The sequence below is a fragment of the Triticum aestivum genome, chromosome 3B (genome assembly GCF_018294505.1).
Source record: "Triticum aestivum cultivar Chinese Spring chromosome 3B, IWGSC CS RefSeq v2.1, whole genome shotgun sequence".
NCBI classification, from domain to species: Eukaryota; Viridiplantae; Streptophyta; class Magnoliopsida; order Poales; family Poaceae; genus Triticum; species Triticum aestivum.
In genome coordinates this window covers 233,739,765-233,759,908 of record NC_057801.1, presented here as the reverse complement: position 1 = coordinate 233,759,908, position 20,144 = coordinate 233,739,765, and the positions used below count along the sequence as shown (strand labels likewise).

General features: G+C 45.0%; 1 protein-coding gene across 3 annotated transcripts; it reads right to left on the bottom strand.

Moving 5' to 3' along the window:
• Nucleotides 1-14,429: 14,429 nt before the first annotated feature.
• On the bottom strand, nucleotides 14,430-18,338 carry LOC123069481 (espin). 3 transcript variants are annotated; one of them, XM_044492356.1, is made up of 3 exons: nucleotides 18,052-18,338; nucleotides 16,612-17,350; nucleotides 14,430-15,938 (listed from the first exon to the last, which is right to left on the bottom strand). In XM_044492356.1, the coding sequence occupies exons 2-3, from the start codon at nucleotides 17,326-17,328 to the stop codon at nucleotides 14,715-14,717; spliced, it is 1,941 nt and encodes a 646-aa protein (XP_044348291.1). In that variant the 5' UTR covers nucleotides 17,329-17,350; nucleotides 18,052-18,338; the 3' UTR covers nucleotides 14,430-14,714. The 3 variants fall into 3 exon arrangements, with proteins under 3 accessions (XP_044348291.1, XP_044348290.1, XP_044348292.1); XM_044492355.1 differs by lacking the exon at nucleotides 18,052-18,338 and adding an exon at nucleotides 17,617-17,910; XM_044492357.1 differs by lacking the exon at nucleotides 18,052-18,338 and adding an exon at nucleotides 17,444-17,615.
• Nucleotides 18,339-20,144: the final 1,806 nt, after the last annotated feature.

The following is a 20,144-nucleotide window of genomic DNA, read 5'->3' as shown; positions in this document are numbered from 1 at the left end:
GCTGAAGTTTCTATATTAATTGGGCCAGACCATTCACGCACACGTAGTTAAAGTAAAAATTGAAGAGGAAAGGGGTGAAGCAGGGATCGATAGGGAGTGCTCCTCGGAAAATCCTACTTGCCGCTCGCTGCGGCAAGCTGTAGAAACTTCGCACAGGGAGGTGCGAGCCAGCGAAGGAGTGGACCGGCCCGTTTTAGCGTTAATGTTTCCAGCCGGGTTTTTACGGTTTTGGGAACCTTCTAGAAGGTTCCTGAACCGACTTTTTCTTTTTCAGTTTCTTTTTCGTTTTTATTTTTTCTATTTATCTTCTTTTTCTTTTTTCTTTTCTTTTTTCTGTCTTTTTTTTCTGTTTTCTTTTCCTTTATCTTTTATTTCCTTTTCAAGTTTATTTTCAAAAAAAATTCGAATTCCAAAAAATGTTTCTGTTTTTCAGATTTTGTTCACAAATTCAAAAAATGTTCCCGTTATACAACATTTGTTCATAAATTCAAAAAATGTTTCTGGTTTCAAAATTTTTGTTACGAATTTTCAGAAAATGTTCCTGTTTTTTCAAAAATTGTTTGAATAACTTTTTTTTTCATTTTTTGAGAAATTTGAAAATAAAGACATGGATTTCAAAAAATGCCTGTATTCAAAAATTGTTCACAAATTTCAAATAAATGTTCTTATTTTTCAAATTATTGTTCACTTATTAAAAAATTGTTCATATTTCAAATTTGTTTGGGATTTTCAAAATTGTTCTCCACTTTACAATTTGTTCTCAAAAATTCAAAATTTGTTTGTTATTTTAAAAATTGTTCCCATTTCAAAATTTTGTTCCAAATTTTTTAAAATGTTCATGTGTACAAAAAAATCATGTTTACAAATTGTTTTTGTTCAGAATTCAAAATTTGTTCTCCTTTCAAAAATATTCATGTTTTTGCAAAAATCACTATTAAATACTTGTTCAGATTTTCGAAAAACTTTTTTGTGTTTATCGATTTCTTTAAAACTCGTGTTGTTTCAGTAAATTCTGATTATATTTTTTTAGTCTTTCTTCTCAAATTTGAAAAGCGTTCGCATTAAAAAAATACTTTTCTCAAAATAATGTTCGCATCTGCATTACCTTTAGCTGCGCGCGCCATAGTAAAACAAGAAAACTTATGTAGCCCATTGGCTAGGGTCATGCGTAAGTCACAGAAGGTGCCAGGTTCGATTCCTACCTCCTCCTCCAGCAGTTTTGGTCTTTTTTGTATTTTTTTACTGTGATTCGCTAATGGGCCGGCCCAGCTGGCGTCGCCCCTGTGCGTTTGCTCGGCAATTCGCCGCAACGAGCGGCGCATAGGACCTCCCGTGCTCCTCTTCGGCGCCCTCTGCGTCGCGTAAGGTAGCTGGCGCCTGAAGGAACGCGGTAGTGTGCTGGCCCAGCATCCCTCGCGCCAGATGCTCAAAAAAGAAAGTGGTAGAAAAATATGTAGCACGCAGGATTCGAACCCACTTACCATTGCTGACGGACTACGCGCGTCAACCACTACACCAGGATAACACAATTGTTTTATAAACGAAAACAGTTCCATTTGACCAGTGTTCAGCCCCAGTACAATTTATTTGAAAAAAGGGAACGCAAATTTGAATAAGAAATTCACGAATTTCAAAACAGTTCATCGATTTTGCAAAAAGGTCACGGATTTCAAAGAAATGTTCATAAAAATAACAAAAGTTCATCAATTCTTCTAAAAAAGTTCATGGATTTGAAAAAAGTTCACCGGATTTTGAAAAAAGTTTATTGATTTTTATACAAAAAGTTCACGGATTTTTTAAAAGTTCATGGATTTCAAAAAATAAATTGGATTTGATACAAAAAGTTCATGAATATGAAAAAAGTTCACTGGATTTTGAAAAAAGTTCACAAATTTAAAAAAAAGCTCATCACTTTTGATAAAAAAAAGTTCACCAATTTGAAAAAAGTTCACCAGATTTGAAAAAAAGTTCATCGAGCTTCAAAAAAGTTCATCAAGTTTGAAAATAAGTTCATCAAAGTTGAGAAAAAAAGTCAATCAAGTTTGAAAAAAAGTTCATCGAGTTTCAAAAAAGTTCATCAAGATTGAAAAAAGTTCATCGAGTTTGAGAAAAAGTTCACCGATTTTGCATCAATGAGGAAGAAAGAAAAAAGAAAAGGAAGAAGAAAGAAGAAAAATGAAAAATGAAAAAAATGCATGTAATCGCATAGGAAGAAAGAAACTGGAAAGATGCATGCAATCACATAGGCTTGTGTGGCGTGGTGGTTCGTGCATTGTATGACGAAGCAGGTGGTTAGCTGTTCGAAACCCAGTGCACCCCCTTTTCTTTTGCTATGCGTTTTCAGAAACAGAATTAAGGTAAAAGGGCCGGCCCAAATAGCATCGATGAGAGAGATCGGGGGGTGTGCGCCCGCTACGAAATGGCCTGTATTCGAAGCTTAAGGCGCCGAATAGGATCTGGGATCGATAGGACCTCCGCGCCTTTGGCGCCAAGTAGGGTTCCCGGCGCCAACGCAGGCACACTCTTGGGCCTGGATTAAAACGCGTGCGGTTCGCTGGCTAGGCACGTCACTTCGGTGTTGACTGTTTGACAAGGTTTGGTCGCGATTGACTGGTCAACGGTTGACTTAAAAATAAATAAAAAAACCGCAAAATTCCATGAATTAAATAATGTAAATAAAAAATTCAAATAAGCTCACAAATTTCAAAAAAGGTCATCGGGTTTGAAAAATGTCCTCGGATTTGAAAAAATTTCATCAATTTGGGATAAAAACTCATCTAATTAGAGAAAAGTTCATAGATTTCGAAAAACAATTAATCAAATTCAAAAAAAGTTCATACATCATCAAAAAGAGTTTATCCAAAAATGAAAAAAGTTCATAGATGTTTACAAAGAAGTTCACGAATTTATATTTTTCCCAGCGAGTAAGGTAGAAAGAAAAAATAGAAAAGCAAAAGGAAAAATAAATTGAAAAAAAATGAAAGACTAAAGAAGAAAGAATAGAAAAAGATAAAACTTACGACGCGGGAGGTAGCTGGTTCGATTCACTTCTCGAGTGGTTTTTATTTTTGCTTTGTAAAAAGCAGATAACAAAAAAGTGGAGATGGGCCGGCCCAGCGCGGAGGGGTAGTGTGCGCCATTTTTCTAATACACGTCTAACATTTTTCCAACACAAATTAAACATTTTTGTAATACATGATAAAAAACTATACACATTTTAGACATATGTCAAATACTTGATTAAAAAAATTCAAATACAAGACTAACATTTTTTCAATAGATGGTCAATATTTTTCCTATACACACTTTTGAACTATTTCAAATACAAGATTAACATTTTCAATACATGTTCAACATTTTTTCTATGCACATTTAACATTTTTTTTTCAAATTCTTGGTTAACATTTTTTAAATGCAATATTAACATTTTTTGAACACAAGCTCAACATTTTTTCTAAACACATTTCATTTTAAAAAATGCTTGATTAACATTTTTCAAACACTTGTTCCATATTTTTTTCAAATGCCTGATTAACATTTTTATATACATGATCAAAATTTTCCATCATGTGTTTAATACATGGTCAAAAATGTTAAAAAATTTACGCTCAACGGAAGACGCCACCTTTCCATTCATTGAAGTTATGCCTTTGGGCCCGTTCATCTGGAGTTGAAACTTGCCATAAAGTGGGAGAACATGGAAACGAGCGAAAGCAGGCCGACCTAGCAGTGCTTGATGGTGACTATGAAAGGGCGCTATCTCGAAGATTAGACCTTCTCTTAGGAAATATTCTGGTGTACCGAATACTATATCTAGCGTAATATTTTCAATGCTTAGGATCAAGGTTCCTGGCGTAAAGCCTGTTATTATGGCATTGCTCGGCCTTATCCTTGCGGGGTGGACGTGCATCTCCCTAACGGTGTCTGCATAGAGCAGGTTGGAGCTATTGTCACAATCCATCAGGACACGGGTCAAGTAAAAGCCATCCACGATGGGGTCGACTATTAGTGCGGACACCTTTTCATAACTGGTCTCCTCCGAGCTTGCTAGCAAGTTGCGTATGATCAAAAATCCAATCTCCTCCCCTGACAAGGTGGGTTGAATTGAGACCGTGTGTGACCCGTGCATGCGCTCTTGGAGTACGAGTTGAGTGTAGCATATTGACGTCTTTCACCTCGGAAGGGAATTTCTTTTGGTCGGTGGTGCTTGGCTCAAGCCGGTCTTCGTAGGTGCTACGACCTCGATATCTATCCCGGTGCTCGGCTGATATCTTACTGACTTGCTTGAACACCCAGCAATTTTGATTGGAATGAGTGGTCGGCCTACCAGGGTTACCATGGATAGCGCATGCCCGATCCAGCGTCGAGGGACCCTTCATGTCCCTATGGATGGGTTTTTGTTTGTAGCCTCTGTGTTGATGTGCAGCCGCAGCATTGACTGCCTCTTCATCGGTGTCGCTGGTGCTGGGGATGTTGGGGTGAACAATTCACTGAGGACTGGTGTTCGCGTTATGCTCCTTGAGGACCCTTGAATTGCTATTACTGTGGACATCCCAACCATCCTCTCATGCACATAATCAGGTTATTAAATGAGTGAGTGCTGACATCGACCGAGGTCTTTCCTTCCCGAGCTCTTGAGCGAGTTGCTCATCACGTATGTTGTGCTTAAAGGTAGCGATTGCTTTTGTGTTCGGAAATCTCAAATTTGATTCATTTTATCTAAGAATCGGTTCCACTACTGTCTGGTGGACTCCCTAGGCCTCTATATAGTGAGGTTGATTTCCTTGAAAGTTAGCTTGGAAAAGTTGATGGGGAACGTTGCATGAAAATCAAAAAAAATCCTACGAAACACCCAAGATCTAATCTAGGAGATGCAAAGCAATGAGAGGGGAATGTGTCTACATACCCTTGTAGACCGAAAGCGGAAGCGTATATAACGCGGTTGATGTAGTCGTACTCTTCGTGATCCAATCACGATCCAATTCGATCTAGCGCCGAACGTACGACATCTTTGCATTCAGCACACGTGCGGCACGATGACGTCTCCTCCTTCTTGATCCAGCAAGAAAGAGAGGAGAAGTAGATGGGATCTCAACCAGCACAATGGCGTGGTGGAGATGGTGGTGGTGCAATCCCAGCAGGGCTTTCACCAAATGCTGCCGGAACCAATCTGAGGAGAAAGCGGAGTTTTGGAGAGGTAGGGCTACCGCTGGGGCATGGGATTTGGTGTGTCCAGCCCCTACCTCCCCCCCACTATTTATAGGAGGCAAGGGGAAGGATTGGGGCACAGCCTGGGCCCCTCCTCAGGTGGTGTGGCCAGGCCTAGAGAGGTTTCCTCCCTTCCAAGGCACCTCGGGGGGTGCCTTCCACCCTTAGGACTATTCCCCTCTCCTCCCTCTTGGCGCATGGGCCCTTTAGGGCTGGTGCCCTTGGCCCAAATAGGCCAAGGCGTACCCCTACAGACCGGGTTGTTCAAGGAGATAATAACACACAATTTTTCCATATGATTGCCAATTGGAAACATAGGAAAAAGAGAACCATTCAACTTGAATAGGATGAGGGTACGATTGTTGGTCATGAAAATCTAAAAATGTATATCACCAACTATTATAAAACTTTTTTTGGGGCCCCAGAAGAGAATTATGTCGCCCTCGATGAGAGCATGGTGGACGACATTCATCAGCTGCGGGATGATGAGAACGAGGTAGTGCTCACTGCTCCTTTCTCTGAGAAGGAGGAGTTTGAAGCGATATCACAAATGAAAAATAATAAAGCACCTGGTCCAGATGGCTTCCCTGCCGAATTCTATAAGAAATGTTGGGGTATTATTAAAGTTGACTTGATGCCTATGTTTCATGATCTGTTTAGTGGCCACCTTCAACTTTTTAAGTTAAACTTCGGCACCATCACGTTGTTACCAAATAAGGTGGAAGCAATTTGCATTGAGCAATTCAGACTGATATGTTTGCTCAGTGTGAGCTTCAAGATTTTCACTAAAGTTGGCACTAACCGTTTGACACAGATTGCACATTCGGTGGCGCAACCAACCCAGATTGCCTTCATGCCAGGGCGACACATTCTCGAGGGAGTGGTCGTTTTACATGAGACCTTGCACGAAATTCACTCGAAGAAGCTCGATGGAGTGGTCTTCAAAGTCGATTTCGAAAAGGCTTACGATAAAGTGAAATGGCCATTTTTACAGCAGGCTTTGCGTATGAAAGGGTTTGATCAGGAATGGAGGAAACATGTTGAGTCCTTTGTATTGGGAGGTAGCGTCGGAATCAAGGTAAATGATGATATTGGTCATTATTTTTAGACGCTAAAAGGACTGGGACAGGGTGATCCGATGTCTCCAATCCTTTTTAATGTCGTCGTTGATATGTTGGTTGTTCTTGTTAATAGAGAAAAACAAGATGGCCAAGTACGTGGTCTTATCCCACATTTGGTAGATGGTGGGGTTTCCATTCTTCAATATGCCGATGACACCATTATTTTCATGGAACATGACCTTGCTAAGGCTAGAAACATGAAGTTAGTGTTGTGCCCTTTTGAACAATTGTCAGGGCTGAAGATTAATTTTAATAAGAGTGAGCTGTTCTGCTTTGGACACGCCAAAGAAGAACAAGAAACTTACAAGGAACTATTTGGGTGTGAATTAGGTTTGTTGCCCTTCACGTACTTAGGGATTCCAATTCACCACCGCAAGCTCACGAATAAAGAATGGAAACGTATTGAGGATCGGTTTGAAAAGAAGCTGAGTTGCTGGAAGGGCAAACTCTTGTCATATGGAGGAAGATTGATTCTTATTAATTCAATACTCACAAGTATGCCAATGTTTCTTCTTTCTTTCTTTGAAGTCTCGGTTGGGGTGTGGAAAAGATTGGATATTTATAGATCTAGATTTTTTCGCAAATTGATGAAAACAAGGTTAAATATAGATTGGCAAAATGGGACATTATCTGTAGGCCGAAGGACCAGGGAGGCTTGGGTATTGAAAATCTAGAGGTGAAAAACAGGTGTTTGCTCAGCAAATGGTTGTACCATCTTTCAGTAGAAAGAGAAGGGGGTTGGATTCAGTTGATGCGTAATAAATATCTCCATTCCAAAACGCTTGCCCAGGTTACGGCTAAACCATCTGATTCTCCGTTCTGGAAGAGGGTTATGAAGACAAAGGTCGCCTTCTTCAACAGGACTAAATTCATTGTAGGGAATGGAAGAGATACAAGGTTTTGGGAGGACACGTGGCTAGGAGAAACCCCACTGGCCATGCAGTATCCATCCCTTTACAACATTGCTCAACGGAAAGAGGTTTTTGTTGCCTCAGTTTTGGGATCCACTCCACTTAATATGCAGTTTCGGCGGCCAGTTATAGGTGAGCGGTGGGATAGATGGTTACATCTCGTGCGTAGGTTAATGGGGGTTAACCTTTCAGATGATCCAGACTCTCTACACCGAAAGCTATCCAGGTCAGGAGTTTCTCGGTTAAATCAATGTACATGGATTTGATTAACACCGGGACTATCCCGCGGATTGTTCATATATGGAAAATTAAGGTACCTCTAAAAATAAAAGTGTTTATGTGGTTCATGCATAAGGACGTAATTCTAATTAAAGATAACTTAGCTAAGTGCAAGTGGGAAGGAAGTAAAAGATGTTGCTTTTGTGATCAGGGTGAAACAATCGAGTATCTGTTTATCAATTGTCCGCTTGATAAGTTACTTTGGAGAACTATTCACGTAACGTTTAACGTCACTCCACCTATCATGATAGCACATATTTTTGATAACTGGTTGGCTGGGGTAGTGCCTCAGACCGTGGCACATATTCGTGTGGGAGCATGTGCATTACTTTGGGCAATATGGAATTGTCGGAATGATGTTTCCTTTAACAGACAAACCATCATAAACTTTTTACAGGTCATCTTCGGAGCGTCTACTTGGATCAGTACGTGGTCCTTACTCAGCCATGCGGACCACAGGGCGCATATGGATATTGGATGAGAGATGGTTGCACGGGATACATACAACCTGTTTGGATGACGGTCCAATAATAGGATAGGCGTCTAGTCTCCTAGTCCTATTTTTGCCCGTTGTGGCTTTTTTTTGCTATTAGACTTTTTGCTTCGTTTCGAGACTGCTTGCTGGAACCTATTTCGAAACCTTTTATCTCAATAAATATATGGCTGTGTGCATCAAGAGATGCAGGAGGCGGGGGTATGCCTTCTTTTCAAAAAAAATGACAAAGGCATTGGATATATCGTTGAGTTTCATGTCAATGGGCATAGACAAGCATGCTTCCAATCGCCTCTCCTCTTCCTCACAACTCCGGTCCTTGGATCATGTTTCTTTTTAATATGAAGTTGAGCTATCGTTGTTGTGTACTTCCTCTGTAAACTAATATAAGAGCGTTAGATCATTAATTTAGTAATCTAAACGCTCTTATATTACTTTACGAAGGGAGTATTATATATGTTCTTTCTATTTCCTCCAAGGCTATTTAACTGATGATTGTTTGCCTATGGCCTGTCGAAGGAGGATAAAGCTGTACGTACTGTATTTCATAGTGGTACTTTGGTGTTCATCTAATTACCATCCCATCGATCTCTCTAGACAAGACGGGGCTTTTCCTCTCGAAACCTAAAAACCCTTGGGCGACTAGGGTTTCGGGGTGGACTTGACGGCGGCCGCCGGACTTGATCGGGCGGGCCGCTTCTGATCTCCGACGAAGGATGGCAGCGTCGCCCTCAAGCGCAAGCAGAGGGGCGGACCCCGACTCCCCTCGGTCGGCCCGGGCGAGGCTGGAAGAGGAACTCGGGAAGCTAGGGATCACCGACGAAGAGGCTACGCCTCTTGTGATCGATGATGCTGATGAAGGGAAGCCGCAGAAGTGGCTACTGGCCGGGAAGGTGCTCCATCGTCATCTACTACACATCCAGACTATACGCAACACACTTAGGCCAGCGTGGGGAAACCCTAGGGGTCTGCAGTTCAGATCCATGGGAGAGAACACCTTTGTGGCAGAGTTCGAGACCCAGAGAGATCGCGATCGCATCTGGGCGGGCTCGCCGTGGCATGTTAGCAAGCATGCAGTAATTCTTGCTGATTTTGAGGATCATATGAGGCCAGATGAGGTCACTTTTGACCGTCTACACATGTGGGTTAGGATCCCAAATCTGCCCTATAATCTGAGAGATGATTCTTGGGGGCGTCTGATTGCTCAGCAGATCGATAAGAACGCTACTTCAGTCCACTTTGACCATATTGGGGGCTTTCTGCGAGCAAGAGTGTCAATCGATGTTAATAAACCTCTCCGGAGGTGGATCTTGATCAACTCGGCCAAGAGAAAGAAAGAGGAACTATATGATATCCAGTATGAACAAGTCCCCCACTTATGCTTCTCTTGTGGCCGCTTGGGACATAGTGATCTATATTGCCCAGCACCTGGCCCTCGGGACAAGAACGGAGATCTCATGTTCGGACCAAAGCTGAGAGCACCTGACGATAAGTGGAAAGCTGCATCGGGTGAGCACCAGAACAAAGAGGAAAAATCTGGACCCAGCAGCAGGAGAGAATCCAAAAACTCAAGCAATGTGGGAGAAACTGCAGAGGTCAATTCTCCGGTAAAAAACAGGGTTAATGCTAAATGGAAGGATGTACCGAAGCAGGTCTATCGTAGAGTTGAAACCCCTCTACTCCTTACTGCCGATGAACATCACTACAGTGAACACCCAGAAGGGGCAGAGGGAGTGAGTGGGGATGCAGAAGGGGATGAGCTCAGGGGCTTGGAGAGAGAGCCTAAGAAAAAGAGACCTACACCAGAGAACTCGGCAGCAGCTGCGGCGCAGCGCTGCCCATCCCAATGAGTGTTATTAGTTGGAACTGCCGGGGGCTTGGGAACCCTGAGGCAGTTCGGGAGCTTCGCAGCGTCGTGAAGCAAGAAGGGACTACCTTACTCTTTGTCATGGAAACAAAGATAAGGGCAGCAAGGGTGGAGAACCTGAAGTTCACTTTGGGTTTCGAGGGTTGTTTTGCAGTAAACAGTGTTGGTTTAAGCGGAGGCATCGGTTTGTTTTGGTCAAGAGATGTCTCAGTTGAACTTAAAAACTTTAGTTCCGGCCACATCGATGCAGTGGTGCGGAAGAAAGATCAAAACTCTTTTGAGTGGAGATTTACAGGGTTCTATGGCGCTCCAAGAGTCGAAGACAGGAAGCACAGTTGGCGGTTCCTTCGAACTTTGCACGCCATTCCTCACAATGCATGGTTATGCATTGGTGATTTCAATGAAACGCTCTATGGAGAAGAGCATTATAGTCGTTCGCCTCGTCCAGAGGGGCAGATGAGGGCGTTTCGGGAAGCTATTGATGAGTGTGAGCTCCAAGACCTTGGTTGGACTGGGGTTCCTTTTACTTGGGACAACCGTAAGGCGGGTGGAGCCAATGTAAAAGCGCGAATTGATCGGGCCTTCGCAAACGAGGCATTCAGGCAACAGTTCGGGCATATTGCAGTTCGTCACATCAGCGCAGTCGAGTCAGATCATTGCTTTGTGCGCATGGAATATAGGGAGCAGCGCGGTGACGCAATGTGTAGGGGTGAACGACCCTTCCGGTATGAAAACGTGTGGCAGACACATTTGGACTATGAGAGCGTGGTGGCTGAATGCTAGGTAGACCAGCAACGCACACCTAACCTGCAAGGAGTGTTGAACTCTCTGAGTGCCATGCAGCAGAAACTTGAACCTTGGGGAAAGAAAGAATTCGGATGCCTCGCGAGGACAGTCCGGAAACTACAGCAAAAGCTGGATAAATTGCGGAGGCAGTCAGTTGGACGATGTCCTTCGGAGGAGGAGAAAAGCACGATGGCCAAATTACGGGAAGCTCTTCGCCAGGAGGAAATCTGGCTTCGTCAACGCTCGCGTGTGCTATGGCTACGCGACGGGGATCGCAACTCGGGCTACTTTCAAGCGCAAGCGAAACAGAGACAGAGAATCAACATGATATCTGGGCTGCGAAGGCCGGATGGAACGGTTTGTGCTAATGCAGAGGAGGATCAGGTGGAGATTTTGAACTTCTACCAGAATTTGTATGCATCGCAGGGGCCTTCGGACGCCAGCGAGATGCTATCACATGTCCCTGAGCGTGTCACACCCGCCATGAACGATGCACTAAATAAACCCTTCGAACCAGGCGAAGTGCGCACGGCTCTTTTTCAGATGTTTCCATCGAAAGCACCAGGGGTCGATGGATTTACGACAGGTTTCTTTCAAAAACACTGGAAACTTCTTGGTGAAGATGTAACAGTTGCAGTTCTGGATTTTTTGAACGGAGGAGAACTACCGTTGGGCATGAACGACACGTCAATCACACTAATTCCCAAGGTACGGAATCCGCAGTCAATTTCTCAGTATCATCCAATCTCGTTCTGCCCTGTCCTATACAAACTAGCGGTGAAGGTTATCACCAACAGACTTCGAGAATTCATGGATGAGATTGTTAGTGAAGAACAAAGTGCATTCATCCCCGGGCGACTGATCACAGATAACGTCCTTGTGGCGTTTGAGAGCATTCACACAATGCGACGGAGGAAGAAGGGGAAGAACTATGCATGCGCTGTCAAACTTGATATGATGAAAGCGTATGATCGTGTTGAATGGAGCTACTTGGAAGCTATCTTGCTCAAGTTTGGATTCGCGGCAAATTTTGTAAGTCTGATCATGAAGTGTGTGACTTCCGTTCGGTTCTCAGTTCGGGTGAATGGGAAGCTATTACCTTATTTTGATCCATCCAGGGGCCTGCGCCAAGGCTGCCCCATGTCACCCTTCCTTTTTCTTTTATGTGCAGAAGGTTTCTCTTGTCTTCTAAAACATTATGGTGTTGTCGACAGAGGCATAAGAGCGAATCTTCGGGCACCTTGGGTAAATCATCTGCTCTTTGCAGATGACAACCTCATTTTCATGAAGGCCGACTCCAGGAGTGCGGCAAGATTGAACAGTATATTGCGCATCTATGGCGCGGCTTCGGGGCAAAGAGTAAACAGAGAAAAGAGTGCAATTTTCTTCAGTCCGAACACAACACATGGATGCAGGCAAACTATCAAAAACATACTGGATGTTCATGTCGAGGCATTCAGTGAGAGATATTTGGGGCTCCCCACCGCAGTGGGTAAAATCACCAGCGGCACCTTCGATCACATAGGGGAAAGATCCAGAAGTAAAATGCAAGGCTGGTCAGAAAGACTCTTTGCTTGTGCTGGGCGGGAAACGTTGCTAAAATCAATCATCCAGGCTATCCCAAATTTCAGCATGAGTGTCTTCCTGTTAACCAAAAAGGTATGCAAGAGCTTGAGGTCTTGTATGGCCAAGTATTGGTGGAGTAGTTCAATCGATAAGAGGTCTATGCACTGGATTTCTTGGAAGGAACTGACAACACCAAAGTGTAAGGGTGGCATGGGATTTCGAGATCTCCACCTTTTCAACATAGCACTACTGGGTAAACAAGGCTGGCACTTGATCACGAATCCTAATACCCTATGTGCAAGAGTACTCAAGGGCAGGTACTTCCCCGACACAGACTTCATGCACGCTACAACTCCAAGTTCTTCCTCCGCCACCTGGAGGGCCATCATAGCGGGCAGGGAGGCTTTGATCACGGGGCTCATCAAACGCGTGGGAGATGGCACGACAATCTCTATATGGGATGACCGGTGGATACCATCAACACACACTATGACTCCACTGTTTCGTCCACCCGCAGCAAACGTCACATTGGTAAGCGACCTCATTGACACGGACAATTGGACTTGGCAGCGGGATCTTATCCGTGAAAACTTCATCACTCCGGACGCAGAAGCAATCTTGAATATACCACTACGTGCTGGAGGAGGGGATGATTTCTTGGCTTGGGCACATGAAATATCAGGCAACTACACCGTTAAGTCGGCGTACCGCGCTCTAGTGACTCGTAACGAGCTTCAGGCTCTAGAGGAAGGGCAGGCTACCGGATCTTCAACAGATAAACAACGGATGTGGAATGATCTCTGGAAATTGAATGTGTTGCCCAAGGTGCGTGTGTGTTTTTGGCGAGTGCTTCGAGGCATTTTACCAGATGAAAGCACACTCATGCACCGGCACATCAGACAACAAAATCTATGCAAGATATGTCTGGCTTCTCAGGAGAACCTATTGCATGCACTATTGGAGTGCTCACATGCGGGACAATTTTGGGAAGAAGCGCAGCAGCTCTTCGACTTCAAGTTACCGCGGCTACACCCTGTGACCTGGGCAGAAGACATCATTTGTGATGATCGCTTTACTTCCAGGGACCGAGCAGTGATCGTTTCGGTCATGTGGTCCATTTGGCACTCGAGGAACAGATTGACACACGGTGAGGATAAGCTCGATCCGGCAAGCTCTGTACGACGCACTCGGGAGGCGTTATCTCTTCTTGAGGTGCCGCGGCAGCTAGCACTGACCATGCCCGGGCATGGGTGGCGGCCGCCCGAAGAGGGTTTCGTCACCATCAACACTGATGCGGCAATCAAGCGAGAAGATGGCAAAGGAGGAGCAGGGGGTGTTGCCCGATCCTCTAGCTCATTTCTGGGTGCATGGAGTAAGCCATACCCCGGAGTTACGGATCCCTTCATTGCAGAGGCGATGGCAGTGCGCGACGGAGTTATCTTCGCATGTCTGAGGGTTTTTTCACGCGTCATTGTGGAGACGGACTGCTCGGAGGTCGCCAACCTCTGGAACAATCGCCACGACTCTCGATCGGTCGTGGCACCCATTTTGTTAGAAATTGGAGAGCTCTCTGGTAGTTTCACTTTTTTTGATATTCGCCATATTGTAAGATCGGCTAATGGTCCTGCTCATATTTGTGCCAAGCAAGCTTGCACAATTGACGTGACCGAAAGCTGGATCGAAAGTACTCCTAGCTTCCTGATCAGTAGCCTATTGGCTGACTGCCCAGCGAACGCTTTCAAGTAATAAAGCTCTCAATATTTCCCCCGCAAAAAGAAAAAGAAAAAAAGATCTCTCTAGACAAAACACATTCATCCTGAAATGCATCCCACCACCACCGATCTACAAAACGGTTTACCCAACGACTAACCTAGTATCAAGATATTGGTAGTTGACCCTTAAAAAAATACATCTTCTCAAGAAAAGGAAAAGAAAAGTCATTGGTAGTTGAAATCAAGGAACCGACGCGCACTTCTCCACCGTGGCTACATGAGAAAGAGTGGCCGACACAGCTTTATACACATAAACAAGTACACGTCTTCTTAAATAAAATGAAAAGAATAACAGCAGGCACATGTGAAGAATGATTGACAAATCTGCACCTTCATGTAGACATTATGTAAAGATCCAGAGGTGAGCACTGTGGTATTGCAGATGTATAACGAATCATTCTGAAGAACTGCGTACCGGAGAACTCATCTGGCGATGTTTGGTAATTAACTGTATGATTCATTCATTTCCAAATCATGCTCTCAGTTACACTTACCAGCCCACAAAAGGCACACTAACATTGGAACCGAATTACATTAGTAATTTAGCATATATGATTAGCTATCTCGGCCTCCTCAGTAACACCACAAGGACTCCGACAATGAAGACTAAAGTCGTCTATCTGGTGCTACCAGAGTAGCTGTAACTTTTAAGCGTCGAATCCAGGGAAACAGGCGGTGTCAAATTTGAGTGGCATCATCTAACTCATTTGATCAGACTACTGATAGAAGCGATCGTCTCGACCGCTGCCCCGATGTTGAATCCCCCAATTGCGCTGCAGTGCCAAAGTACTGGTTCATAAGTCTACTGTTCAGAGATCCATATTTCTTTGGTGTGTGCCTGATCAACGCAGTGGCATTGGGTGATGGTTCGTCTTTGTCCAGATGGACTGCTTCGATCTTGTCGATCAACGACGACGAAGACCAGGAGGCCGAAACCGAAGGAGATTCAGGCAGTGTGTGGTCAGCTGCAGACCTCATCTTCATTGATGGGCTTGCCAAGGTTCGCTTGTTGCCGAACAGGGAGCTCACCTTGGAGTACCTCTGCCTCAGCGGTGTCGGGGTGGTCTCCACATGGCTCCAGCTCTTGACAGAATCCACCGAGGAGGCATCGTCATCCGATTCCTTGGGGCTGCCGACTGATTTCTTCCCCTTGCGAAGCGGCCATCTGAGCAGGACCTTGAGGTGTCTTGCCGCGCTCTGCATGGAATTCAGCCTCTTAAGACCAGGTCCCAGGGTTCCAAGTTCGGCACTCTTGCCAACACTAGAGAATGAGGTCGTTCTCGTTCTCGTTCTTTCACTGACGCCTGACGCATCAATACCCGCATGGAGGAAAATCTCAGCATCCGAGATCCTGAAAGAAGTCCCCGGGCTGCCCACAATGTGGTGCATCTTCAGCTGAGAAGCAATGGCGGACCTCGTCTCGTGATCCCTCGAGTTCGAGATACCGCCGGCCAGAATCAGCTCCTTGATGAGTATCTCGGATGATGCTGTCTGCGGCTGCTTCCTCAGTAAATCCAGTGGAGTCATGCCGTTGTTGTCACGGACGTTCAGGTCGATCGACGGCACGGTCATCAGGAGCTCAACGAGGCTGGAGTGCAGATTACCAACCACTGCCAGGTGAAGAACGGTCCTTCCATCGTCGTTTTGCACGTTGATGACATCGCTGACATCCATGATTGATCCAGCGACCAGATGCTTCGTGAGCTCCATCTGACGATCAAGCCTTCGGAAGCCAAGAGTTCTGAAGCCAGTCAGTGCCATATGGAGGAACGTGTCACCAACTTCATTTCTAGCTGATACAAGTGATGGTGATGCAGTCATCAGGGCTTCGACCACCGGTAAGTGACCTCGGAATGCTGCTATATGCAACGCTGTATTCCCTTGGTCATCTACAGAGTTGACGATATCGAAGGCCACAATCAGATACTTCACCACCTGCAGTAAGAATGTGTTAGTACTGCACCCGGCAGTTGCTGCAAAATCATTAATAGCTTCAATGACAAATGAACCTGATGCTGCAGCAAAAGAAATGATGAAATACTAGCTTCCCACTGTGAGACACCATATGATTTAGAATGATAATCAATTTTTGATGAACAATATAATAGTAGTACTAGTACGAACAAAATATAGAATAGCACTGAATAATTCCTGCAAGCGTGAGAACTTACTCAACTTAGTTGTTAAGCACTTTTGTAGATGCAGGCAATATCATGAGCTGACTGTCCCCCAAGCAAACAGAGCACCATTACAATAATTAAAGCATGCCAAAAGACTTATCACCAACAAATTATAGTATTATATTTCTATGCACAAGCAGAATCACAACCTGGCTGGCATGTTGAATGTCCACAAGATCAACTTATAGCAACAATCATGTCACAGAACGTGCGCTATTATTCTCAGGTTTAATTACTGTAATGGTGACTAATCTCATTAGATTTAGCTCTGTTCATCGCCACTTGGAGTAAAATCTCAATCGATTTAATGCGTTTTAATTCGATTAATACATATAGCTAAGGACAACACATCAATTAGTCCAAAAAGAATCATGAAACTGAAACTGAGGCACTCAGGTATCAAGATTCAGAAGCAGAAGTAGTATCACCTCAACTTGGCCCCTTGCAGCCGCAGCGTGCAAGATGGTGGCGCCCTGCGCGTCCTGGTACGCAGCGGCATCGGAGCAACCCTGCAGGAGCTCCCTGAGGATCTCCAGGTCGCCGCCCCTCGCCGCGGCGTGCATTGCCCGGTTCATCATCTCGCGCCTGAACATGTATCCCCCACGAGTGGCAGCAGAAGGAGCACCTCCCCCAGCTCCGTCTTCTCCGGCCGATGACAGCACGGCGTTGAGCAGCATCCGGAACACCTCCGGGTGCCTGCTCCTGGCGGCGGCGTAGAGGACGTCGGTCACGCCGTACTCCCCCTCGCCGAACACCAGCAGGGGCTGCCTCCCGAGGAGCTCCCGCACGAAGCCCGCGTCCCCGGCCGCGGCCGCCGTGTAGAGCAGCCAGCCGCCGTAGCCGGCCCGGATGAGGCGGCTCCCCCCAGGCCGAGCGCGGGACTCGCAGTCGAGGAGCAGGCAGCGGGCGACGGAGGCGCGGTTGGTGGCGGCGTCGGCGAAGCGCATGTCGTCGTCCCAGACGGACTCGAGGCGGCGGATGCGGCGGAGGGAGGTGAGCTTGATGAGGAGGTTGGCGTCCAGGTGGAGCAGCTCCCTGACGACGTCGTAGTGGCCGCTCGCGGCCGCCCAGTCGATCGGCGTGGCGTACCACCACTGGTCGCCCGTGCTCTCCCACCGGAGCGGGCAGTGGGATTCCTCCTCCATGGGCCGCTACCGGTTAATCCACCTGCAGAAACGACGAAGTTGAGCTAACCCACCCCCACCCATTTGCCATGAACAAATCGAGAGAAACTACTGCGAATTTGGGGCAATAAGTAACCATTTTTATGATCGAACATCAAAGCAACTGGGCCGTTGCGGCAGCTTCAAAGAATTATACTCCGTGTGCGAGCAATTATGGAAGGGGTTATCAGGAATGGGAACTGCCCATGCTGGGCGGCGCGTTGCGGGCAGGTTGAAGCATTAATTTAACTCAACAGTAAGCTACAATACCTCAGAGATACGGGCATGGAAATCGTAGCCCATGGCCATGGGAGCAACTGCAAGAGAGAGGCAGAGGCTCCATCTCTGGGACCTATCTCCTCGTGCTTGTCTCGAGTGGCCAGCTCAGCCCGCCGGAACCCACAAGGCCACAACCACAAGAGAGAGGCAGGCCGTCAAGAGGAAATGGAACGAGAGGGGCCATGTGAGCTCTGGAGACCTTTTCAAGCGCAGAATTCAGAGAAGGGCACGCAAGACAAAGTCTGGAGAATGGGACCAGGTCCATTCCATTCCATCCCTCCCTCCCTCCCTCCCTCCCTCCAAAAAGAAAAATGGATTTACGGCAAGAACCAAGAATGCAGGCACAAGTTTTGCTTGCAACAAAAGGTTAACTAATTGATCTGCGTGAGAAAACTAGTAGCAAGAAACAAGCGAGTTTGGGCTTACCTACTGTTGCCGCTGCCTTAGAGTTTTCTATCCTGTGAAGCTCCGTCAAACCAGCTTGGGCGGCCGTTTAACCTCAGTTTCTGTTCACAACAATAAAATATCAAGTTCTTCTTTGGAACTTACTTATTCTACAGCCAGGAATGCCTTAGCCGGTTTCCAGAAGTGTGCGGGCGTTCTGGTTCACGCGGAAGAGGATTTGTCCAGATACAAGAGAAGGATGCCTGCTGGCCACCCGAAAGGTAGGAGGCAGGCTAAAGAGGATAATGATTTGGACCTGCAATTCGAAGGCAAATCTCGTTCCGGCTGCCAAACCTAGAAAAAGTCGGGTGATAGCTGCCAAGCTAGAAAAAGACATTGTTGCGATATGTTTTCTTCAACGGTTGAAAAGGGTTATTTATCCCTTTTAGCATAATTAATTGTGTTTTTAGGAGACACGATCTTACACTTAGCACGTTTTCTATGGTGCTTCCAGTGACCTCCTTTTTAGACATCAAAGAACTCTCTATTGCATGATGATCATCATGTTATGTTTTGAGAGAGTATGAACGATCTCTATAGGTCAATGTTTCATTCACCCCGCACTTATCTTGCTTCTAGCTAGTTTGGCTAAATCACAATTAGTCTCTCTAGAAGTATGCTAAAAAATAATATAAAAATCACTGCAAGGTGATATATATATATATCATAAAAACCTGTCGCCGATATACCGAAAGAACGACCTCAATTCTTATAACACCCCGAGAATCATGCTACAGTAATCTCTGCCTAACGGTGGCCATGTCATCGTGATTACTATGCAGTTTGCCACTTGTCCAAAAAATCAAAGCCTTTTTCAAATTTAAAATAAGTGGAATAAATTATTTCTTCGAGCGGTAAAACTAAAAGGTTCGCCTTATCCTATAAATTTCCCTGATCACTATCATGTTGAAACCAACCTATTATGAATTCCCAAAATTCCCATGGAAATTAATTTAGTGCTCCAGCAGCATTTGGATTGGCATTTTTAATTTCTAAAATTGATTAGACGAGTCCTTTTGACCCCAAACTTTGTGTTCCATCTCAAGGTATTGTGTTAGATTTATGTGAAGGAAATATGCCCTAGAGGCAATAATAAAGTTATTATTTATTTTCTCACATCATGATAAATGTTTATTATTCATGCTAGAATTGTATTAACCGGAAACATAATACATGTGTGAATACATAGACAAACATAGTGTCACTAGTATGCCTCTACTTGACTAGCTCGTTTATCAAAGATGGTTATGTTTCCTAGCCATGGACAAAAGAGTTGTCATTTGATTAACGGGATCACATCATTGGGAGAATGATGTGATTGACTCGACCCATTCCGTTAGCTTAGCACTTGATCGTTTAGTATGTTGCTATTGTTTTCTTCATGACTTATACAAAGTTCCTACAACTATGAGATTGTGCAACTCGCGTTCACCGGAGGAACACTTTGTGTGCTACCAAACGTCACAACGTAACTGGGTGATTATAAAGGTGCTCTACAGGTGTCTCCAAAGGTACATGTTGAGTTGGCATAATTCGAGATTAGGTTTTGTCACTCTGATTGTCGGAGAGGTATCTCTGGGCCCTCTCGGTAATACTCATCACTTAAGCCTTGCAAGCATTATAACTAATGAGTTAGTTACGAAATGATGTATTACGGAACGAGTAAAGAGACTTGCCAGTAACGAGATTGAACTAGGTATTGGATACCGACGATCGAATCTCGGGCAAGTAACATACTGATGACAAAGGGAACAACGTATGTTGTTATGCGGTTTGACCGATAAAGATCTTCGTAGAATATGTAGGAACCAATATGAACATCCAGGTTCCACTATTGGTTATTGATCGGAAACAGTTCTAGATCATGTCTACATAGTTCTCGAACCCGTAGGGTCCGCACGCTTAACGTTACGATGACAGTTTTTGTTGGGGAACGTAGTAATTTCAAAAAATTTCCTACGCACACGCAAGATCATGGTGATGCATAGCAACGAGAGGGGAGAGTGTTGTCTACGTACCCTCGTAGACCGAAGCGGAAGCGTTGACACAACGTAGAGGAAGTAGTCGTACATCCT